The 24,825-nt window shown below is 44.0% G+C and overlaps 1 protein-coding gene across 1 annotated transcript; it reads right to left on the bottom strand.

Annotated features, from left to right (window-relative positions):
• Positions 1-10,185: 10,185 nt before the first annotated feature.
• On the bottom strand, positions 10,186-24,585 carry Npc2 (NPC intracellular cholesterol transporter 2). Its single transcript, XM_070030115.1, has 4 exons — positions 24,447-24,585; positions 16,603-16,710; positions 14,314-14,486; positions 10,186-11,179 (listed from the first exon to the last, which is right to left on the bottom strand). Exons 1-4 carry the CDS (start codon positions 24,526-24,528, stop codon positions 11,093-11,095), a joined length of 450 nt encoding a protein of 149 aa, XP_069886216.1. The 5' UTR covers positions 24,529-24,585; the 3' UTR covers positions 10,186-11,092.
• Between the last annotated feature and the right edge of the window lie 240 nt (positions 24,586-24,825).

Raw genomic sequence — 24,825 nt, 5'->3', positions numbered from 1 at the left:
TTGGAAGACTAACAGGTAGCATGTGAGTGCATCTGTGAGGTAACTGCCTATAGGTTCTGGTAAGCTCCTTAAGGATTCTCTTCTCAGTGGGATCATACCCATTGACTTCCCTTTCGTTATAAGATTGGCCCAGGATGCTGACTGGCTGTAACTAACTACCCACGCTACACCCCTGGTTTGAGATCAGCTAGGAGAGAAAAAGTGAAGAAAAGTCAATCTTGGTGGCTTAGACTTATAATTCCTATCACACAGGAGGTGTAGATAAGACGATCTTGGTCTGAGGCCAGCAGAAAGAATCAAACCTATCTGAAAATAGCTAAAGTATAAAAGGGCTGGAGGCATGGCTCCCACAAACTACTTAATGCCTAGCAAATGTGAAGCCCTGAGTTCAAACCCCAGTACCATCAAAGAAAAAAAAATAGGGCTGCCCAGCAGTTCTTGTCCTTATCTCTAACTTCTTAGGCAAGAAGTCTTTCTGCCTTGATTTTCTGCTTTCTGTTTTCACTACAGATAATTCTCATTTGTCCACTGTCCTATTTGGCTTATTTCCAGCCCTTTCCTGACATGGGTGCAGCCTGGCTTCCAAATTGCATTATCACTTGCTGCCATTTTACAAGTGTTTGCCCTCTAGGACCCTTGGTTCATTTAAGACCTGCTGGGATGGTTGACTGGATCAAGTCTAGACACATATCCAGGCTGCAGGTTCAACCTCATTCCTCTGTTCTAAGAACTGAATGAATAGGAACATGGCATATCAGGAAAGAAGCAGCAAGGCGTAGATGGGAGATGCAGAACTGCCGAGAGCTGGCACGGATCAGCTCAGGTAGGCAGAGCACAGAGCTGAGGGCTTGGGGGTGGAGGTTCTGAGTGGTACCAGCTGGGGACCATTAGAGATGAATTTGGGGGAGTTAAAAGCAGCAGTGATTAAGTCTGAGAACATTGTCTCCTTTGCAGCCCCTGCTGGGAGCCAGCCCCTGTGATCACACTGTGTTCACCACGATGCTCCCGGGGGCTCAGCTCCAGAGTTTGTCAGGAAGAGGAGGAGAGGAGAGAGGCCCCACCATCCTCCTCAGGTACTCACTCTTTCGGCTTTCTGCTTTCTTGGCCTGCTTCCTATGGCTTTGCACTTTGGATGGTCATTCCTGGGGCTTGAACTCAGGACCTGGGGACTGTCCTTGAGTTTTTGTGCTAGCCCTCTACCACTAGAGCCACAGCTCTACTTCTGGCTTTTTGATGATTAATTGGAGATAAGAGTCTCATAGACTTGACTGCTCTGGGTGGCTTCAAATCTTGATCCTTAAATCTCAGCCTCCTGACTAGATAGGATTCCAGGCGTGAGCCACCTGGCCTGGGATTTTATCTCCTCAGACCCCTAGAAAGGACAGTAAGCCAGTCTTGTTTCAGGATGCCTAAGTGTTAAAGCAGACACAGTCATACCTTCAAGGGGCTTGTGGTTGCCCTTGGGATCTAGGTAAACACAGATAACAATAGAAACCTTAGAGAAAATGAGCAATCATTTCCTTATAGGCAACCCAGGAAGTTTCATCTTCTGTTTTTATCTCAGTTATGTTACTTCCCCAGGGTTCTGTCTAAGAATAGTTTGTACATAACACCCATGGAGCCTCTTTTCTAGATCTTTCCCAGAGAGACAGAAAAGGGCCCCAAGTGTCTCTGGAGGTAGCTAGGCAGAGGGATTTTGGTAATAAGATCGAATTCACAATTTAAAGAGTCTGCCATGGACTCAATTCAACAATGCACACACAACTATGGAGCACACAGAACATTGTGCTAGGTCTTAGCCAGGGCAGTGACAAACTCTAAAACCTTTCTAAAGTACTTATTCTCCATATATATTTTGATTGTTTCAGGGTCTGACTATATAGCTCAGGCTGGCCTCACGTCAAAGTTCTGTCTCAGAGGCCTTCCAAGTACTGGGATTATAGGCATGTGTTACTATGCCCTGCTGTGTGGGTATGTGTGTGATATTGGAGATCGAACCCCAGGGCCTTGTACATGCTAGGTAAATGCTCTATTACTGAGCTACATCCTCAGCCATAAATTTCCTTCCTTCCCTTCCTTCCTTCTTTCATTTCCTTCCTCTTTCTTCTTTCTCTCCTTTCCTTTCTCTCTCTCCTTTCTCTTTCCTTTTTTTTTGGGGGGGGTCCGGTCGTGGGGCCTGAACTCTGGGCCTGGGCGCTTTCCCTCAGCTCTTCAGCTCAAGGCTAGCGCTCTACCACTTGAGCCACTGCGCCACTTCGGCTTTTATTCTTTTTGCTTATGTGGTGCTGAGGAATCGAACCCAGGGCCTCATGCATGCAAGGCAAGCGCTCTACCACTGAGCTACCTTCCCAGCCCCTATTTTTCTTTCTTTCTTTCTTTCTTTCTTTCTTTCTTTTTCTTTCTTTCTTTCTTTCTTTCTTCCTTTCTTTCTTTTTCTTCCTTCCTTCCTTCATTCCCTCCCTCCCTTTCTTTCTTTCCTTTCCTCTTTCTTTCTTATATTGGGGCTTGACTCAGGGCCTAGGTGCTATACCTTAGTTTTTTCACTCAAGACTGGCATTTTACACATGAGCCACAGCTCTTCTGGCTTTCTTATTTCAGGCTCCTCTAATCTTAGCTACTCAGGAGGCTGAGATCTGAGGATGGTTCAAAGCCTGCCGGGGCAGGAAAAGCCATGAAACTCTTATCTCCAATAAACCACCAGAAAACTGGAAGTGGCGCTGTGGCTCAAGTGGTAGAGCGCTGGCCTTGAGCTGAAGAGTTGAAGGACAGCGCCCAGGCCCAGAGTTCAAGCCCCATGACAAAAAAAAAAAAAAAAAAAAAAAAAGAGTATCATGGATTTTTCCTTCTTGGGCTGGTTCAAACCACGATCTTTAGATCTCAGTCTCCCGAGTAGCTAGTATTACAGGAATGAGCCACTGGTGCCCAGCTCAGCTATGCATTTCTAATATTATTTGATTTCAAAACTGAAGTTTGTAGAATCCTTGAGAATATAGTACTGGAGGCATGACTCAAGTGGTTTAAAATCAGGGTTTGGCAAAAAGAAGGCCCTGAGATAAAACCCCAATACCACCACTCGCCCCTCGGCAAAAAAAAAAAAAAATTCTTACAAGTTATTGGGAAAGACACAATCATATGAGTACACAATTTACCACAGAAGGGTACAGTTGTCTATGGCCTGTATACTGTCAAGACTTGCATTCTCGCATTTCAAGACTGTCAGCTGTGTGAAAGGTTTGTTTTTGCAACAAAGAAAATTGAGTTAATCTTAACCTTGTTCTTTTGGTGACCAGATCCAGGAGCATGCTTTTCATGTGCCTTTTTTTTTTTTTTTTTTTTTTTTTGCATTTCTGTGGGTGTGCCTGCTAGCTCATCCAGTCAACAGGACCAAAGTAAGAAAATCCGAAGGGGGCTGGGAAGGTGGCTCAGTGGTAGAGCACTTGCCTTGCATGCATGAGGCCCTGGGTTCGATTCTGCAGCACCACATAAGCAAAAAGAAAAAAACCCGTAAGTGGCGCTGTGGCTCAAGTGGTAGAGCGCTAGCCTTGAGCCTTGAGCTGAGGGACAGTGCCCAGGCCCAGAGTTCAGGCCCCATGACTGGATCCCCCCCCCCCCAAAAAAGAAAACCTTAACTATTACACTGAATCCTCTACAGGTGCACACACTTGTCCTTTCCTTTCATCCATACATACTTGTAAGAGGCCTTTAGAAGAGGTTAAATGAATCACTCAAGGTCACAAGGCCTACATGCTATTTCTGCTGTCTCCCACTGTTCTACGAGGAGATGCTCCATAGCTCTTTGGGCTTTGTTCTTGCTAAGCCAAGCATTGGAAAATTCTGGGAAGCCAATGGGGTTGGCCAGGGGCAATAGACATTCAGTGTAGCAGAAGGCGAGAGTTCATATAACCCGCTCAACTTGCAGCAGCCAGGAAGGGAAAGGGAGCCTAGGGCCAGGGAGCCTGCTCGTGTTGCTAATGAGTCCTAGATGCCACTGACTGCTGGCTTCCACAAAATGGGAGCCCAGGTCCCACTCTACAGCTTCCCACTTGGAACAGGGCACCATGGTGCCCAAGCCAACTGCAACTCTCACCCCTGGCATTTGATAACCAAGTGTTAGAAGAGTTAGATGCTTAGATCCAAAACTCAAAAGAAAAAGGCAAGTTTTTCTTATCAAAGAAATTCACTGAAGCTAAGTGTGGTGGCACATGCCTATAATCCTAGCACTCAGAAGACTGAACGAGGGAGGACTGAAAATCCAAGACCTGCCTAGACTTCATTGTGAGACCCTGCCTCAAAAAAAAAAAAAAAAAGATTAAATATTTTCCAAGTACTGAAGATCTAGGCATTTACTTGGAGATAAAAGGACAATCTATTCTCTAGCTGTTTACAGCCTAGTCACAAGGTAAGCTGGCACACAAACATTGTACATAAAAAGGAATGTAGCTAAGTGTCATAGAGAGGATTAGACATTGACTTAATAAAGGCAAAGCAGAGAGGCATCAGGGAGGCCATCCGTCTTGAAGAGTGCCTGGAATTAAATCTGGAAGATAAATGCATGACAAATGCCTATGATTCTAGGTCACTGAGCAGTTTCCATGGCTGCCACCTTCCTTTCTTATTAAGGATGATGATGATAATGCTAAATACCTTTCTCAGGTATTATTTCATGTTGTCATTAGGCCCTCCCCTTCCCCTCTCCCATGGGGTTCTTATCATCCTATTTTACAGCTGAGCAAATTGAGACCTTGAGATTAAGCAACTTATCCAAAGTCAATCAGCTGGAAAAAGTTGGTGGTGAGATAGAAACTCAACTAAAATTAAATCGAACCTATAAATAACTGCTGTTTCCCAAAGCAAAACCTTCCCTTATAGATGCTAGGGAAATCTGTGTTCAGTTGTTCTGTGGAGTAGTCCAAACTCCGGTGGCTTTTGTTTCTCTCAATGTCAGGATCCAGCACCTTGGGGGGAGCTGAAACTAACAACCCCCAGACAAAGGACAGATCACAGGAGAGAAAATCAGCAGCACGTACATCTGACTTTTGAAGGATCAGATAAAAGCTTTGTGAGCCTAACATCCATTATGTTGGAGATGGTCTCAATCAAAGCTCTTGGCTGTAAGCCTTCTCATAAGCCCCTCTGGACTGCAGGATTTTCTTCCCTCTCACAGGTATGGGGAGCTATGCCCACCTGTGTGTGGTACTGTAACTTCCTGTCAGTGTCCCAGGGCATCAAAGCTGTTAGTCCCAGAGATGGAGATGACCTGTTGTAATCTCTTCAATTTATACATTACCATTAATAGTGGTTGATGGTAAAGCCACCTGGATGTTTTTCCTTTGTTTCAGTAAAGGATCATCTCACTACTAACCACTGATTTAAGAGTTATTTCCCTTGTTGGTAAAACACACAAAAAGAATCTTACAAGTATTGTGCACGAACATTGAGAATTTCTACCAATTCTTGCTTTTCATATTTTGATCCACCTGCTCTCCCACCCTCCCTGCCCCTTTCTGAAGCAGAGGCACGATGGTGGGTAAGTGCTGAGAGCAGAGGAATGCATTTCTCTTGTTTTTTTTTTTTTTTTTCTGGTCAGTCGTGGGGCTTGAACTCTGGGCCTGGGTGCTGTCCCTCAGCTCTTCAGCTCAAGGCTAGCGCTCTACCACTTGAGCCACAGTACCACTTCTGGCTTTTTCTGCTTATGTGGTGCTGAGGAATCAAACCCAGGGCCTCAGGCATGCAAGACAAGCACTCTACCACTGAGCCACCTTCCCAGCCCAGGAATGCATTTCTCTAATGCTGAGAGACTGTTGCTGCTGCTGGTCTGCTCTTTTGCTGCTATCTGGTGTGGTACATCCAGCATCTCTGCTGTGTTGAAGGCCAGGAGCCATCCTTGTGTCTGCCAACTTCCTTATTGTCCTGACCTGCTGGCAGTCAGAGCCAACCTGATCCTTTCACCTCCTGGCTGCTTATCTGGGACACATGATTTGTAGAGAAGAGCCTGCCAGAGACAGCCAAGAATTTACCTATCAGAGGTTCTGCAGAGGAGGGCAGCAGCACTGACATGCCAAGTCTGCTCCAGAATCTCATGCTCTTATTGCCCATCTGGAACAACAAATATCTGGGCTCAGTGGCCACCGTGGGCAATGAGCGCAGGTGCATGCAGAAAGCAGAAGAGGATACCTGTGGAGCTGGCCAGCCCACTCTCCCACATCGCTCACTCTCTCTTGGTACCCTCAAGCACCTAAGCAGACCAGCTCCTGGGCTCTTCCCGCTCCCCTCTCCCCCTCCCACACCTATTTCTTTCTAGCAACTAAACCTCTGGTCTGGAGAACAGGGTAGGTTCCCATAGCAATGGGCCTTTTAGCTGTTTCCATGGCAACCAACACCCAGACCATTTCGTTGCTAGTCAACTGACAGCTGTAAGGAAAGCAGATTCAGTTTACAAGCTGAAGGATAGGTCTAGGAATCCTCTCCAGAGAAAAAGGTACAACCATCCAAAATGACTCAGTCAACATCTGTGTACGGTCCGAGCTACTTTCTACCTAGTTATACAATGCTGTCCTTTCACCCCATTCCCAACACACATAGGCAAGCAGCTCAACCAAGTATCCCAGGCTTTTAAGTAAAACACACCCTAGACTTTATATTCCAGTTGCTATCTCCAGACCACGGATTCTTAGGAAAAATCTTGTTTAATATGACTTTCACCTCAGACCTCTCTCACACACAGCTCTTCTCTGTGCTGATGTTCCTCTCACGTACCATGACATCAACTCAGAAAACCAGAAGTGTCGCTGTGGCTCAAGTGGTAGAGCACTAGCCTTGAGCTGAAGAGCTGAGGGACAGCAACCCAGGCCCAGAGTTCAAGTCCCACAACTGACAAAAAAAAAAAAATTACAAATATAGATTCAGGCTTGAATTTATTTTGTTGTCTAGAGCAGCTACACAATGAAAATGTTCAAGAAATAGTCAAGTTCCAGTGCCTCACTCCTGTAATCCTAGCTATATAGGAAGCTGAGATCTGAGGATCACAGTTCAAACCGAACCCTGGCAGGGAAGTTTGTGAGTTTCTCTCTCTCTCTCTCTCTCTCTTTTTTGTCCATTGTGGGGCTTGAATTCTAGGCCTGGGCACTGTTCCTGAGCTCTTCAGCTCAAGGATAGCGCTCTACAACTTGAGCCATGGTGCCTTCTGGCCTTTTCTGTTTATGTGGTCCTAAGGAATCGAACCCAGGGCCTCATGCATGCGAGGCAAGCACTCTACCGCTGAGCCACCTTCCCAGCCCCATGTGAGTCTCTTATCTCCAATTAACCACCAAAAGGTTGGAAGTGGTACAGTACTATTTCCTTGAGCAATACACTCAATGACAGGGCACAGGCCCTGACATAAAACCCAGGACTGGGACACACACACACACACAATCAAGAAATAGATGACAGTACACTTCAAATGTAAAACTCCAAAGTCAAAAAGCCACTTACATTAAGATGTACAAAAACTGTAACTCAAACACATAAGCCCATTCCATCTATGGTCTCACAATCAATTCTTTTCTTTTCCTTTCTTTTCTCTCTCTCTCTTTCTCTCTTTTTCTTTCTTTTTTGTGCCAGTACTGGGGCTAAAAATCAGGGTCTGGGTACTGTCTTTGAGCCTTTTCACTCAAGACTGGCACTCTACCACTTGAGCCACACCTCCACTTTTTTTTTTTGCCAGTTGATTAGAGATGAGTCTCAAAGACTTTTCTGCCCAGGCTTCAAATGATGGTCCTCAGACCTCAGCCTCTCAAGTAGGTAGGATTATAGGCCAGAGTCTCAAGGGCAGGCTCTCAGTTGATTCTTTAAGCAGATAAACAATGTTGTATAAAAGAATGGACTTGCCCATTTCAAGACATTTTTTCTATGCCTGGAGCTATTCTCAGAAACAGTCTGTTTTATAAGCCCTTGCAAAGCATAATCAAGATCATTGTTTCTTAAAATAAATAAACCAACAAGAGGTTTCAAAGCTACACATGGTCTTGAAATCACTCCATGCTTGTTGGTTTTTCTCTCCCTCCTGACCCAAAATGCAGGTATGATACTCAGTAAACACTATGTGGAAAATGAACTGTTGCAACTTGTGGGCAGGGATGAGAGGAGGAAACTGAGGGGAAAGCAAAGGGAGTGACATAGTCCAAAAAGAAGAAGTGTATTCATTACTTATGAAATGGTAACTCCTCTGTACAATACCTTAAATAACAGTAAAATTATATTAAAACAAAACAACCTCCCCCCCCCCTCCGCCCAATCTGAGACTTAGCTACCTTGGGTTCATGTAAGTGAAGAATCGAGTCTAAGGCTCTAAGACATGCTCAGAGGAATAGAAAAGCCCAAGACTGATGTTGGAAAAAGGATGGCCCTCTTTGTATACCAAGGATTAGGTGCTTCATAGTGGTAATGGCTGTGAACTTTCTGTAGAAGATGACCTTTCAAACTAATCCCCTCACAGAGGCCTTCATAGGTGCAGGCTCCAGAGCCTCTGAAGCAGATTGGTAAACAGCCTCAAGCTGCTGGGCTCCCCTTAGGTTCTAAAGGAAGACCATATACTAGCTAAGCTGCTTTTCTTTTTCTTCTAACACAAGAGGGCAAAGGGGAAAGGCATAGTAGCAGTTGCCTATCAAATGAGCTAAAAAAAATCTACGAACCCTCTGGGAATAGGAAGCCAGCAAACACATATGAGAACAGAAAGTTCCTATACATAGATGCTAACCTTGTTTTTTCTGAAGAAACACAAAACCACACATCAGATTGAGCCTCCTGATTTCCCTGCTATTTCTAGACAAAGAACAGTGTGTCCTAGAACAATAGCTAACATCAGCAGTGTGTGCTACATGCCATGGGTCATCTAAGACTTTACATGCCTCATTTCATTTAATAGCCACAGCCTTCCTATCAGTGTCCCTATCTACCAGATAAGGAAACTGAAGCAAGAGATGAGGCACAGCTAGGATTTAACCCCAGGCAACTTGAAGTCAGAGTCCTTGGCAGTATGAAATTTACATAATTCTGATACATTGAGGGTGTTCATGGGGACACAGAGTGGGTTAAATGCGACAGGATATATAAAAGATCTTAGCTAAATAGTACAGTGGTAGGGTGGCTGCCAGCACTAACTAGCAGAGCTTGCTTGTTGGTAACCTCATTCCTAACCCATTGCTGTCCTCTGGTGGTTTTCCTGCAAATTTCACAGGCTAAAGAAATCCAAGGAGCAGGGCCTGGTAGAACACCTGTAGTCCCAGGAAAGAGGCAGGGGGATGACAGGTTTAAAGTAGGCTACTTGTAGTGAGTTCTAGGCTCCAAGCTAACATCCTATCCCCAAAATACTAAGACAAAACAAAACAACAAAAAGAAAAAAAAAATATGCATCAGATAAAATTACTGGCATGAGAAATGGGCTAAATTATATGTTCATACACAGAATAAATCCCTTCTTTTGCCCTCAACCTTCTCAACTCATTTATATAACTTCTGGGCCACCTAGAAGCTGACTGACAGTCCTATCAAAACAACAAATCAGGCTGGCGATGGTGGCTTACACATGTAATCCTAAGCTACTCAGGAGGCTGAGATCTGAGAATTGTGGTTTAAATATCCTTGAGACTCTTAACCTCTGAATAACCACCAGAAAATGAAGTAGAGCTGGGGCTCAAAGTGGTAGTGTTAGCCCTGAACAAAAGTTTAGGGACAGTGCCCAGGCCCTGGGTTCAAGCCCCATGACTGACAAACAAACAAAAATTGCAAACCATGTGTTGCATGAGTTTTTGTTATTTTATGAGTAGGAAAATTCAAGTTTTAACTCATTGAACAAGTAATTGCTACTTCACATTTTTTTCCCCTCTTTAAGCTCTTGGACTTCCTGCCATGACAGCATATAGTTTCCCAGATCATGATACTTCTCCCGCTCAGCTGTTCTATTTTTCACTACGTGATGTGTAATGCTTATTTTCTCTGCTTCTTTCAAGCATGCCTGGTTGGTAGAAGACTGTACAAAATAAAGCAAAATAAGGTCACATTGCATGAATAGATAGATAAGGTCTAACAAGGCAAAAGGGAACTTCTGAAAATTATGTCTTCTTTGGCGACATGAGGTTGGGTGACTGCCTGGCAGGAGTCTAGGAGAACATACCGTCTGAAATAAGCAGTTAACCACAGTTCAAATGCAGAAAGAAAAACGGACAAGTTTTTATTTATTCAGAGGTTCATTTCCAAGGGCAGAGAGAGAATACAAGTTAATATTGTTTAAGAAAAAAAATCAAACATCTGCTAACCAAGTTGCCTTTCATGAAAACCACCTAACAAAAAGAGACACAAGACATCCACAGAGAACCAGCCATTAGGAGCTGAATTTCTGCCCTCAGCAATGAATCTCTGGATACCAGTGGTAAACAAGTCACTACTGTTGAAGCAATGGGGCTAGAGGTGCTGTCAAGGGTCAGCAAACTTATTGGCCAGATGCACTGAATTTGGTGAGGCACTTAGAGACGAGAACTTATAGAAACAACATCCCAGCTAACCCTAAAGGTGGTTTGGAAGAGAACAGACCTAGGTCAAATTATCAATATTATTATATTTCTTTTATTTATTTATTTTTATTTGCCAGTTCTGGGGCTTAAAGTCAGGGCCTTGGCACTATCCCTGAGCTTCTTTTGCTCAAGGCTAGCATTCTACCACTTGAGCCACAGTGCTACTTCTGGCTTTTTCTGTTTATGTGGTACTGAGGAATGGAACCCAGTGCTTCATGCATGCTAGGTAAGCACTCCACCACTAAGCCACATTCCCAGCCCTTATCTGATATTTCTTAATGCAACAGTAAATAACAATGGTGACAGTTAAGCCAATTCCATAGTCTCATTCTTTCTTCTTCCTTTACCCTTTTACAAGAGCCTTATAAAAACAACAATTCTGAGCTCTCACGATAAAGAGTCTAAGATACTTTTGGAAGTTGAGAGACATAAAACAGAAGTCTCAAGATTCCTTTTATCCTATGGCACTCGTTCAGCAGGTCTGATTTCTCCTCCCTTCATGTCCTCTTACCCCTACACAGACATATAGGCTTCATATATCTCTATTTTTTTATCTCTATTGGGATTTTCCAGCAGAAGAAATTTCTGTTTTTTTCATCCTGAAGTAGCCACTCCACCACCAGTTTTACCTGGAGAAAGAAAAAAAAGCATTGGGAAAAAATGAAAATAGAACTTGACCTGAATCCATCACTGGTTTAATTAAGTATCCTGGTATAAATTGTAACAAACTCCTTAACTGCACACTGCTTTTGCAGTCCTGTCATCATGAAGCCTGTGTGAGGTACATGCACTGCCTTAGAAGAGTGAACCTAGATATACCTATGATTTGGGTATTAGCAATACTACATAGTAACTTAATTCATAAATAGATTTTTTTTTTTCTTTTTTGAGACAGAATTCTGCCATGTAGCCCAGATTGGCCTCAAACTCTTGCTCCTCCTATCTCAGTCTCCCAAGTGTAGGGATTATAGGTGTGTTATTACCATACCTGGCTTCTAAAACATTATTTTCCCTCTTAGATCAATGGCATGTAAAGCTTTACAAGAATAATAATTTAGTTGTGTGTCAGTGCCTCCCTCCTTCACCCCTAGCTAACCAGGAGGCTGAGATCTGAGGACTGAGATTTGGGACCAACCCAAGCAGACAAGTCAGATTCTTATCTCCAATTAACAGCAAAAACAAACAAACAAAAAACCAGAGCTGGAGGTCTGGCTAAAGTTGAAGAATGCTACCCATGAGTAAAAGAACCAGAGAGCTTAAGATGTGGCGAGCACACGCGGGGGGGGGGGGGGGACACACACACACACACACACACACACACACACACACACACACACGCAGGCAGTTTTAATATTTAAACACTTCTTTCCTATTTATCACTCTGATCTAGCCTTTTCTAACTATAACCATGAGGAGAATATAGAAAAATTTAGATCCTTAGGTAAGGAAGCTTTTTTGTTAGCTATAAATGGAAATGTCAAAGCACAAAAGATGTTCCAAAGAAGTTTATAACTGTTTGAATAATAGCAAGGACCACTATCCCCTTGAAACAATATAATGTCAGTTAGTTTCCTTAAGCTGTTTTCTGATTGTTTGTTTTCTGCTCATCAAAGATCTCTGCCTTAACTTGTTACATTTAAAACTATGAAGCTGGGTACTGTGGCTCATGCCTGTAATCCTAGCTACTCAGGAGACTAAGATCTGAGGATCGCTGTTCAAAGCCAGCCCAGGCAGGAAAGTCCATGAAACTCTTATCTCCAATAAACCACTAGAAAACCTATGAATCTGCCGGCACTGGTGGCTCATGCCTATATTCCTAGCTACTTAGGAGGCTGAGATCTGAGGATTGTGGTTTGAAACCAGCCCAGGGAGAAAAGTCCTTGATACTCTTTTTTTTTTTTGTTAGTCATGGGGCTTGAACTCTGGGCCTGGGCGCTGTCCCTGAGCTCTTCAGCTCAAGGCTAGCACTCTACCACTTGGGCCACAGCGCCACTTCCAGTTTTCTCTCTCTTCAGGTGTGAGCCACCCAGCTTCATGAGGCTCCAATGAGCCACCAGAAAACCAGAAGTGGTACAGTGGCTCAAAGTAGTAGAGTGCTAGCTTTGAGTAAAAAGGCTCAGGGACAGTGCCAAGGCCCTAAGTTCAAGCCCCACAAATGACCAAAAAATAAAGTGAAATTAAAAATAAATGTAGCTACTCTTTTTGGAAAAAAGTAAGTACGTAATTTTTTTTCTCTTCTTATTTCAATTGATATCTTTGATACATATCCATTCTAGCACTACCTACTCAGAGGCAGAAAAAGAAGCAGGTAAAGCAGGGAGTGAAGGTGGAGTTTGGAGAGGGGAAGAAAGGAAGGAAATGTCATCATTACTTAAATGTCTTTGCTGTGGAGCTAACACACTTCTTTGCTCTCTGGCTAAAAGACTGATTAGACAAGGGGCTGGGATGGTGGCTCAGTGGTAGAGCGCTTGCCTTGCATGCATGAGGCCCTGGGTTCAATTCCTCAGCACCACATAAGCAGAAAAAGCCAGAAGTGGTGCTGTGGCTCAAGTAGAGCGACAGCCTTGAGCTGAAGAGCTGAGGACAGCGCCCAGAGTTCAGGCCCACAACAGACTCTCCCCCCACCCCCCCAAAAAAAAAGATTGATGGAAAAACTGGGGTTGCTAAGACAGCTTGGTCCTTTAACTACTTGGTCAAAGTCTTTTAATATTGTTTTGGGGTTATAAGACCTAGCTTTAAAACTAAGCAGATACACACACACACACACGCACGCACGCATGCATGCACGCACGCACTATTTTTTTTTTTTTTTTTGACAGTTGTAGGGCCTGGGTGCTGACCTTGAGCTCTTTTGCTCAAGGCTAGTGCTCTACCACCTTGAGCCACGGCACCACTTCTGGTCTTCTGACAGTTAAATACAGATAAGAGTCTCACAGACTTTCCTGCCCAGGCTGGCTTTGAACCACAATCCTCAGATCTCAGCCTCCTGAGTAGCTAGGATTATAGGTATGAGCTACCAATGCCCTGAAAGGCTGCCACAATTATTGATGGACTAAAATCAAGAAGTTCAAATTTCTTCATCTGTAAAACAGAGATAATATCACTTCTGTATGTGGAGGGCATAAGGATCACGTGAAAGAACAAAGGCACATAATGAAAAATGTCTGCCCATGGGCTGGAGAGGTGGCTCAGTGGTAGAGCGCTCGCCTTGCATGCTTATGGCTCTGGGTTTGATTCCTCAGCACCACATAAGCTGAAGAGCTGAGGGACAGCACCCAGACCAAGAGTTCAGGCCCCAGGACTGGACCCCCCCCCAAAAAAAAAAAAAAAGAAAAAAAAAAGAAAAATGTCTGCCCTACTTCCTAATTTTTTTTTTTTTTGGTCGGTCATGGGGCTTGAACTCTGGGCCTTGGCACTCACTGTTCCTCAGCTCTTCAGCTCAAGGCCAGCGCTCTACCACTTGAGCCACAGCGCCACATCTGGTTTTCTAATAGTTTATTGGAGATAAGAGTCTCACAGACTTTCCTGCCCGGGCTGGCTTTGAACCACGATCCTCAGATCTTAGCCTCCTGAGTAGCTAGGATTACAGGCGTGAGCCACCAGCGCCCGGCTTAATTCTTAGTGTGCAAACCTACCTCTTCCCTCTCAGGATTTTGGTGCTTCACTAGAGAGAAAAGGCCCTTTACCCTTTGGCTTCCCACATCCTGCCCTCAGCTTTTTAATTCAGCCCCAAGGCATCCAGTGCCCTCAAGCTGTCACTTACCGAGGGGTATTCATTCTTCACTGGCAGTTTATTCAGGTAGCTGTATGTCTTGTCTTTCTGGATGGGGCAGCTGATTCCACTCTTACAACCATCAGCCTCAGGAATGGGAAAGGGGACAGGGACACCAAACAGGATGCCACGCACCAAGGCTGTGCTGTTTTTAGACTGAGTATCTAAGAAGAAAATAGAGAATGAAATGATATATCTGCATACTCTAAACAAGTATGCCATTACAATAAATGGATGTATTCTCTAGTATTAGATATATTCTTAAGCACCAGCATAACTATACTGTAAATCACAAAGCCTGTACTTCTCAATTCCTAGGATTTACCTATCAGTTAGGCTTAATACTTAGCATGGTACTAGCAATCTGTTTTCTTTGTTCCTCCTTTCCTTACTCTCTACTGTCTTTTATAGTTTTGGTTTTTTTTTGGGTCCAGTTGTAAGGCCTGAACTCTGGGCCTGGGCGCTGTCCCTCAGCTCTTCAGCTCAAGACTAGCGCTCTACCACTTGAGCCACAGTGCCACTTCCGGCTTTTTTCTTTTTGCTTTTGTGGTGTTGAGGAATTGAACCCAGGGCCTCATGCATGCAAGGCAAGCGCTCTACCACTGAGCCACCTTTCCAGCCCCAGTTTTTTTTTTTTTTGAGAATCAGAACTACATGAACAAATAACCTTTATTTAACTAGGCCACCAATATTTGTCAGAGAACTTTCTGTTAACTATTTATATTAGTTTCTACCAAACAATAATTTTATTTATTTATGATACTGGGGATTAAATCCACAGGTTAGAAATGTGCTATAACAACCTGAGTCATGCTACAGTCAAAAAACTGCCACACAGTTTTTTTGTGTGTGTGTTTTAAAAACAAGGTCTATGACAACTGAGAGGTAACCCTTTAGATGCTGTGTAAGACTAAGAAGAATCCATTTCTTGGTAACTTCTACCATATTTCAAGATGGGCACTATAAAATTAGGAGAACCAGAGTTCTGTACTGTTAAAGAGTCAGGAGGTGAGATTGGGAATGTGGCTTAGTGGTAGAATGTTTGCCTAGCATGCATGAAGCCCTGAGTACAATTCCTCAGTACCACATATGCAGAAAAGGCCGGAAGTGGCGCTTGTGGCTCAAGTGGTAAAGTGCTAGTTTTGAGTTAAAGAAGCTCAGGGACAGTGTGCCCAGACCCTGAGTTCAAGCCCCAGAACTTGGGGGGGGGGGGGAGCCAGGATATAGTACAGGAAAAAATAAAGCAAAACAGGCAGCTTGTACTTTTAAGACTTATGAGCAATTGATGATAAGAACTGTGAGGTTTCTTCTTAGATTAGTCTAGTTGCACAGCAAGGGAATGATTTAAGGTGGAAGTTTTATCCAGAAATAAAGTGAGGTTCCCCCCCCCCCCCCCCGTCTTTTCACTACATAGTTCAGGCTGAAACTTGAGATCTTCTGTCTCAGCCTCCTAAGTGCCAGAATTAAAGACGATCAGAGATCTGATTCTTTCTTGGGTTCCTAATGGGTTCCCTAAGCCTTAAGGTGGCTGACAGCTATTAATTGTACTTTCATCCTCAGGTATATGTAGATTTAGTGGTAGAAAGGTAGATAGCTTGAGATAGTACTTTGTAAGTGTTCCAAATTGTATGCCGGGCACCAGTGGCTCACACCTGTAATCTTAGCTATTCAGGAGGCTGAGATCTGAGGATCACAGTTCAAAGCCAGCCAAAGCAGGAAAGTCTGTGAGACTCTTATCTCCAAAAAACCACTCAGAAAACCAGAAGTGGTGCTGTGGCTCCAGTGGTAAAGTGCTAACCTTGAGCTGAAGAGCAGAGGGATAGCATCCAGGCCGAGTTCAAGGCCCCCGACTGACAAAAAAATTTTTTTTAAAGTTTAAACCAGGGACTCATACATGCTACGTATTTCACAGATCGCTAATCTATGTAGTCTAACTCTTGATTTTTCTTTTTTACTCCTCTCTCTCTCCCTCTCTCTTTTTGTGAAGACAACATTTTACTAAGTAGCCTACGCTGGCCTTGAACTCTTGACCTTTTGGCCAAGAGCTGGAATAATAGTCATGTGCCAGGACACCTGGCATTCTGCTTGCTTAAAGGAAGTCTGGCAGCCATGGATTCTGAGAGAAGATATAAAATATGAGGGCACAGTGAATTCTATCTTTGTACAAGTTAGAAATTCCTGAATTCCCGACTGCCAAACCTCCCACCCCATGCTCATTCCAACACTTGACATTTTATTTTGACTTAACAGAAATGGAGGGTGAGAACCACATTTACTCACTGCTGGTGAAGGTGACATTGACACTGTAGGACTGTCCTTTGTCTAGCTGGCAGGGCTGAGTGGGACATGGGGTCACATTTATTTCCTTTATAACTCCCACTTTAGAACCTGAAAAAAGAAAAAGGAAAAAAAATGAATTAGAATGGGAGGAAAGACATATCACTGGGGCCAAGAGAACTTGCTTAAGAGTTCATGGCTCCAGACATTCTTAGCTCCCAGTCACTCAGTTTTAGACCCTTAGGAAACTATACCCTGGGTAGCAAAAATAAAGGGAAACTGAGGTACCCAAAGGGGGGGAAAACCAATCTCTCAAATATATATATATATATATATATATATAAATACATTTATTTATTTTTTTATTTTTTTTGTCAGTCGTGGGGCTTGAACTCTGGGCTTGGGCGCTGTCCCTGTACTCTTCAGCTCAAGGTGAGCGCTCTACTGCTTGAGCCACAGTGCCACTTCCAGTTTTTGAGTGGTTTATTGGAGATAAGAGTCTTACAGACTTTCCTGCCCAGGCTGGCTTTGAACCAAGATCCTCAGATCTCAGCCTCCTGAGTAGCTAGGATTACAGGTGTTAGCCTCCGGTGACGGGCTTCTCAAGTATATTATCCTTCTTTTAGAGGTTAAAAACCAGAAGGGCAGAAAGACTACTGTGATTTATCCAGGATCATCGTGTGTGGAAAGGGCAGATTCAGGAGTCAATGAGGCAGCCTGATTTAGAAGCCCATGTTGCTAGAACCTGAAAGAAGCTTTAAATACACAGCCATAGGAACCTGAAGGATGGTAGAGCGCTAGCCTAGAACACAGAGAGGCTCAGGGACAGAGCCCAAGTCCTGAGTGTAAGCCCCAGGACTGGCAAAAAAAGAAAAAAGAAAGAAAAGTAAGAACCTGAAGGAGACGGGTATTAGTGGCTCATGCCTGTAACCCTAGCTACTTAAGAGGCTGAGATCTGAGGATCTTGGTCCAAAGTCAGCCCGGACAGGAAAGCCCATCAGACTCTTAGCTCCAATTAACTACCAGAAACCTGAAAGTGGAGCAATGGCTCAAAGTGTGCTAATCTTGAGCAAAAAATTTGATCAGGGACAGTGCCCAGGCCTTGAGTTCAAGTTACACAACAAAAACAAAACAGGGCTGGGAAGGTGGCTCAGTGGTAGAGCGCTTGCCTTGCATGCCTAAGGCCCTGGGTTCGATTCCTCAGCACCACATAAGCAAAAAGAAAAAAGCTGGAAGTGGCGCTGTGGCTCAAGTGGTAGAGCGCTAGCCTTGAGCTGAAGAGCTGAGGGACAGCGCCCAGGCCCAGAGTTCAGGCCCCACAACTGGACCCCCCCCCCCAAAAAAAAAAACACAAAACAAAATAACCATTCATAGGAACAGACTCCAAGAAATTCTTGAGAACTGTTTACTCAGAAGATCCAGGCTCACTTTCAACTAAAAACACTTGGCAGTTTTTCCTGATTCAACATGACTTCTTTGTCTCTTACAATGGTTCTTTTATCTTAGAGGTTCAACTCCCATATCCTTTGTGATCATCAGTGAAATATTTTTGATTTAGATTTTTCACTTTCCCCAAATGCCTAGAAAACTCCTTGTCCAGTATTGTATCTTCTTGAAATCTCTATTCTTTTATTATTTATTTTTGGCTGGGCCTGGGTGCTATCCCTGAGCTTCTGTGCTTAAAGCTACTGTTCTACCTCTTGAGCCACAGATCCACTTCTGGCTTTTTTTGGTATAGTTTACAGAAGATAAGAATCTCATGGACTTTCCTGTTTGGACTGGCTTTGAATCAAGATCCCCAGATCTCTGGCTCCTTGAGTAGCTAGGATTACATGCATAAACCACCAGCACCTGGCAAAATCTCATTCTTTTTACCCAGTCTGGCTTCCTAAAGAAATAGGCAGTACTACTGAAGGTATGGACAAACACAATAAATGCATTCAAACCCATTCGTGAATAAGTGGAATATGGACTTGAAGAACCACAGTTTTCACTGTCATAAGAATGACCTGGAACAGAGGAAGTACCACCATCTGAAGGAGGAACAACTCTTGAGAGAAGAGCTACTTCTATTTCTGAATGGGGAACTGTACCCTCTCTACCGTCCTCCTGACTTTTCAGTCATGTTCTCCTAGGGAAGAAATCTAAGAGGCCCATTGATGAGTCATGAAATATTTTAGTTCCAAAAACAACAAAGAGAACTAAAACTCCTAACTAAGACATTAGGACCTCGATTTTCCCCAGAAACAAAAGAGATGAAGACAGAGGTCTTCATAGTTTCAATAAAATTGCCCCAACCAAGTATGGTGGTACAACTAGTATTTGGGTGACTGAGACAAGAGTCTGAGATGATTTCTGACATTTTTTTTTTTTGGGGTCCGGTCGTGGGGCCTGAACTCTGGGCCTGGGCACTGTGAGCTCTTCAGCTCAAGGCTAGCGCTCTACCACTTGAGCCACAGCTGCACTTCCGGCTTTTTTCTTTTTGTTTATGTGGTGCTGAGGAATCGAACCCAGGGCCTCAGACATGCAAGGCAAGCGCTCTACCACTGAGCCACCTTCTCAGCCCGAGTCTGAGATGATTTCTAACTACATAGTGAGACTCAGAACAAAACCAACTAAAAAAAAACTTTGGACTCAAGTTGAATTTATTCCAAATAGGGCTAACTAACACAGGCAAGAGGCAAGAACTAGAAGTGTGTCAACTGGTACTAGTTAACGACTGTTGGCACCTGAGTCTGGATTTCTTTTCCTCTGAAATAAATGATGTAGGTCTATACAGCTTCTGGAGAGAATATGCATGGAAATACTACATATGTGTAAAAAATAAGGATCAGATGTAGAAAGTCAGAAATAAAATGAATCAGACCTTCCAGTGTTGCTTTTATGCCATTTTGAAAACTGATTCATAAATTAGGTTTAGTTTTAGACAACTAATAAAAGAGAAGAAAGCACTGAAGAACAACAACTAGACACTCTAAATCTCGGAGCCAACTCTCTCTAAAAGGAGATAGTCTATTTTTGATATATTAAAGGGGAGCAGCAAACAGTACAGTGTATATAGATGGTTCTCTGTTCTAGGTCTGTCTCAGGAAAGCTCAGTTAGAAAACTACACCAGCACAGGATTTGAGAGCATCAAATGTGGCACCTGTGATAACCCAGTCAGGAAACTACTATTTTCATTTGCAATCTCAAGACTAGCTGTTCCCAGTATGTTCCCACCCATGTTTTAATCATGTTCTAATGTCTCTCCAAATCAATGATCTTTCTAAACTGTGTGTGAGTGTGTCGGGGGGGGGGGGTTACTGGGGCTTGACCTCAGGGCCTGAGTGCTATTCCTGAGCTGTTGGATCTGTTTTGTGGTCAAGGCAGGCACTCTACCACTTGAACCACAATTCCACTTCTGGCTTTTTAGTGATTAATTAGAGGTAACAGTCTCCAGGTCTTTCCTGCCCAGGGTGGCTTTGAACTGAACTGTGATTCCCAGATTTCAGCCTCCTGAGTAGCTAGGATTACAAGTGTGAGCCACTAGCACCCAGCCATCTCTAAACTTTTACAATATGCCTCTACCAATGAGAACAATTTTAATTGCTCTTCTGCAATAGGCAGATGTGTACTCAGGGTTGGAAACATATGTTTGTTAACATAAGTGTCAAGGTTGGGAGCCTTTAAAAAAAATCTCATTCTAATAAAGGGTAAATGTACTCATTGTTCATAATAAATGCTTGACCAAAAAAGAAAAAATAATAATGGTATTTAAGTACCAGTCTTGAAAAATCCCTGTTTTCCCATCCAGGCCTCTGACCTTGGCCAGGTGATTGGGAGAGAATGAAAGATCAGCTTGGTAACAAGCCGTGGTAAGTTAAGTACACCCATTCAGATTCCAACACTGAGGGACACACCCAGGCCAGCTACAGGTTCCACTGGCTAAGATGTAGCCTCAAAGCAAGATATTTAGCATCTGGCCAGTACCTGCCTTTAGGGTAGATGCGCTAACTTCCACCACCCAGTTCTCAGATATAATCTAAGTATCTGGAACACAGTGGTGCTCTCGAAAGTGTACTCCAAGATTCTGGATTCAGCTCATTAATTTAATTTAGAACAGTTGTGACTGATTTGGTTAACAAGTCTCAAGACACCAAAATTGAGTCCTAACCTCAGATATACCTTCAGGCACAGGTGATATTTGTAGACAACAGAATGGATTCTTACTGTCTCAGGTCAAAAGTAGAGAGAAAACAAGCAAAATGCACATCAAAAGTACTTGTTAGTTACCAGGTTAGCTGAGTACTGTTAGTAAAGAACGGAGAAGCTCAAGTAGATGCACTTGGATTTCTCTGGGTGTGTCTGCCCTTGGGTAGAAGAGTTGTGTATTCAACTACCTCTTTCATTACAGGGACCCATTGCTCTAGCTCGATCTGTAAATAACCTGTTGCTGTCTTCATCTCCCAACATGCTTCTTCATCGCTCTCAGCACCTGAAAGTTTCAGAAGTGCTGTCCATTTTCTATGGGCAGGTAAAATTGGGGCAAAAGTTAGTGCTCATGGAAAACCTTTTCATATCTAGCTTCTACCTGTTTCCTTCAAAGATGGGTCACATGATCTAGCAAAAACAAAGGGGAGTACCAGCTCTTTCCTCCAGTTCTTTGCTGAAGAGTTTCTTGGACTTCCAATGTCATTGTAGCATACTCCTCATTCCTAACTTGCAAATATTGCAAAACTAGTTTGTCTTATTCTCACTTGAGAAAATCCTTCCTCAGGAGGTGAGGTGGGTGGGTGTCAAGTGGAATACAAAATCTTTGATCTGGGTACTCAAGTTTTTACATTGTATTTCCCAATTCAAAAGTAAACAAAATCTGTGATGGGAACCCTCCCTTTTAAAAAGTTCTGTCTATGTACACTTGCTTTTTTTTTTTCTTTTGCTCTGAAATGAACAATTTCTATTTGTTTCAGTTCATTAAAAAATTTACCATCGAAATAGAGTGGCTCATAAATACCTGCCAGTTTCTTACTGCATTCCAGCTGTGAGATCTTAAATTATTCTGTTTTCACTTTCCTCCTCATTTGAAATTAGCAGTCTCTTCATTTAAATGCTGGCCATATGTTTAATGGAAGGAATGTTTCAAGTGCCAGTCTCCTAGTTCAGTGAAATAGCATCTTTGTGTGTGTGTGTGTGTGCCAGTACTGGGTCTTGAACTCAAGGCCCTGCACTCTAAGTAAGCTGTGACTGCATGTGTTAAGTATTCATAGTCCAGCAGACTTTATTCCTTAGCCAATCACGTTTCATACCTTTGCCTCAATATCAGTTTTGAAGACATAGTGGGGAAAAATGCAGTATTCCCTTCATTTTGTTTTAAGCAAATGTTTATTCAGCACTTACTATTTTCTGGGCACTGGATATAAGGGAAGAAACTTAGTTTGACCGTCCAGTCTACTTCTGGGATACAATGATTCATATAGTCATGTGATCACCATGCTTCCTTTCTGCTCCAGACAATTTCGTTGTGTGTATGCCAGTCCTGGGGCTTGATCTGAGGATCCGGGTGCCATTTCTGAGCTTGTGTGCTCAAGACTAGCACTCTACCGTGTGAGCCACAGCTCCATTTCTGGCTTTTTTGGTACTTAGAGATGATAAGAGTCTCATGGGCTTTTCATGCCTGAGTTGGCTTCAAACCTTGATCCATAGATCTCAGCCTCCCGAGTAGCTAGGATTACCGACATTGAGCCACCAGTGCAGAGCAGCATCCAGCCTTCCTGCTTAAATTTTACAAAATCAATTTCATCTTTCAATGATCATTGCACATAACTATTCCAGCTTTGTCCCCAAAATTAATTCTGTAGATTTGAGTACAGGAACTCAGAATTTCTATTTCTTACTGTATTTTCCAACAAAGATTCCAACCACACCATTGGGAGGGGTTAGCAGTTACAAGATATGATTAGAACTGTGGTTTTAGGGCTGGGAAGGTGGCTCAGTGGTAGAGCGCTTGCCTTGCATGCTCGAGGCCCTGGGTTCGATTCCTCAGCACCACATAAGCAAAAAGAAAAAAGCCGGAAGTGGTGCTGTGGCTCAAGTGGTAGAGCGCTAGCCTTGAGCTGAAGAGCTGAGGGACAGCGCCCAGGCCCAGAGTTCAGGCTCCACGACCGGACCAAAAAAAAAAAAAAAAAAAAAAAAAGAACTGTGGTTTTAAGCTGGGCACCAGTGGCTCATGCATATAATCCTAGCTATTCAGGAGGCCGAGATCTGAGGATCAAGGTTTGAAGCCAGCCCAGGCAGGAAAGTCTGTGAGACTTTTATCTCCACTAAACTACACAAAGAGCAGGAAGTGGTGCTGTAGCTCAAGTGGTAGAGCACCAGCGGAGCAAAAAGCAGCTCAGAGCCGGGCGATGGTGGCTCATGCCTGTAATCCTAGCACTCAGGAGGCTGAGATCTGAGGATCGCGGTTCAAAGCCAGCCCGGGCAGAAAAGTCCAGACTCTTATCTCCAATAAACCACTAGAAAACCAGAAGTGGCACTATGGCTCAAGTGGTAGAGCACTCGCCTTGAGCTGAAGAGCGCAGGGGCAGTGCCCAGGCCCAGAGTTCAAGCCCCACAACCAACCAAAAAAAAAAAAGCAGCTCAGGAACAGTGCTTAGGCCCAGAGTTCAAGCCCCAGGACTGGCAAAAGAAAAAAAGTGGTTTTATGGAAGGAAGACCGGATTAAGAATCACAAATTCACGAAGTACTGGTGGCTCATGCCTGTAATCCTAGCTAATGAGGAGGCTGAGGATCGAGGTTTGCAGACAGCAGGGGCAGAAAGGTCTGTGAGACTCTAATCTCCAATCAACCACAAAAAGTCAGACCTGGAGCTGTGGCAGTGTTAAGTACACAAGTTCAGAGATGGTACCCAAGCTTTCAGTTTAAGCCCTTGGGCCAGAAAAAAAAATTCACGAACTTCACCACCCAAAAAAAGCCCTTTTTTTGCAACAGAATAAACTGTGAATAGGAGAGTTGACTTTTAGTTGTCCGAAAAAGAAACAAAAAAACAAAAACAAAAACAAGATGTGCCACTGGGCACCGGTGGCTCCTGCTTGTAATCCTACCTACTCAGGAGACTGAGATCTGAGGATTTCAGTTAGACGCCAGCCTGGGCAGGAGACTTATCTCCAATGAACTACCAGAAGAAGCCAGAAGAGGCGCTGTGGCTCAAGTGGTAGAGTGCTAGCCTTGAGCACAAAGAGGCTCAGGGACAGAGCTTTAAGTCCCAGGACTGGCCAAAACAAAACAAAAAGTTTGGTGTACGTGTAGATGGGGGGATTATTTAAATAAGATACAAGGCATAAATAAAATGTAGTTTTGAAGTAGGAGGCCCTAAATTCAATCCCCAGTAGCAACCCCACATCCTCAAAAAAGTTTTGTGTCCCTTCCCTTAAAAAACTCTGCATTGCATACAAATCTTCCGATGGCTGCGTATACTTTTTTTTTTTTTTTTTGGTGTTCTGGAGGCAGGTGTCACTATTTGTTAGGATGGCTTTTAACTCATGATCCTCCTACCTCCACCTCCAGAGTGCTGGGACTATGGATGTACACTACTACCACACCCCAGCTTGATGTGTACAAACTCTAGAAAACTTGAACAAAAGGTTCACCCCTGCAGTGTAGAGGTAACCCCAAAACACGCGTTGCAAGGAAAGAGACAAAGTTGTGCTCGGTCAAGTCTCACCAGGCCTACCCCTTCTCACCAAAACCAACCCACTCTGCCCGGGGTCCAAGGAGGAACCGGCCCAACCCAGCCCGGGGGTCTCAGCGCAGGCCGCTGGGGAGAGCTCCCACTGACTGCGCGGGGACCTCGGGCGGGTCCGGGGCTCACCACAATCCTTGAACTGCACGCGTTCGGCCAGGGCGGAGGCGATGAACGCCTGGAACAGGAACGCAACCGCCAGGAAACGCATCGCGGATTAGGAGGCTCCAAGCTCCAGGAAGGAAGAAGCGGTGGCGGCAGTCACAAGATAAACTTGTCGGGGCGGGCAGAGGGAGGAGCCCAGTCAGGTGACCTGTCATCAGCTACGTCCGGGGTGGACGCTTCGGGGAGCTGGCTCCAAAGCCAGCCTCCTATCTCCGCCCATTTTGTCCCCTCACTGGCTCGGCTTGAGGCTCTCCAGCTCAGCTCGTCCCTTTCTTGTCCTCAGGGCTCCGCCCTAGTTCTATTAGTACGGCCCCACTTCCGTAAGCGGGAGCATTTCTAGCCA

This window comes from Dipodomys merriami, unplaced genomic scaffold, assembly GCF_024711535.1.
Source record: "Dipodomys merriami isolate MVZ:Mamm:240054 unplaced genomic scaffold, mDipMer1.0.p SCAF_1, whole genome shotgun sequence".
NCBI lineage: Eukaryota > Metazoa > Chordata > Mammalia > Rodentia > Heteromyidae > Dipodomys > Dipodomys merriami.
Note: the sequence above shows the minus strand (reverse complement) of the source record. Positions and strands in the feature narration are given on the sequence as shown.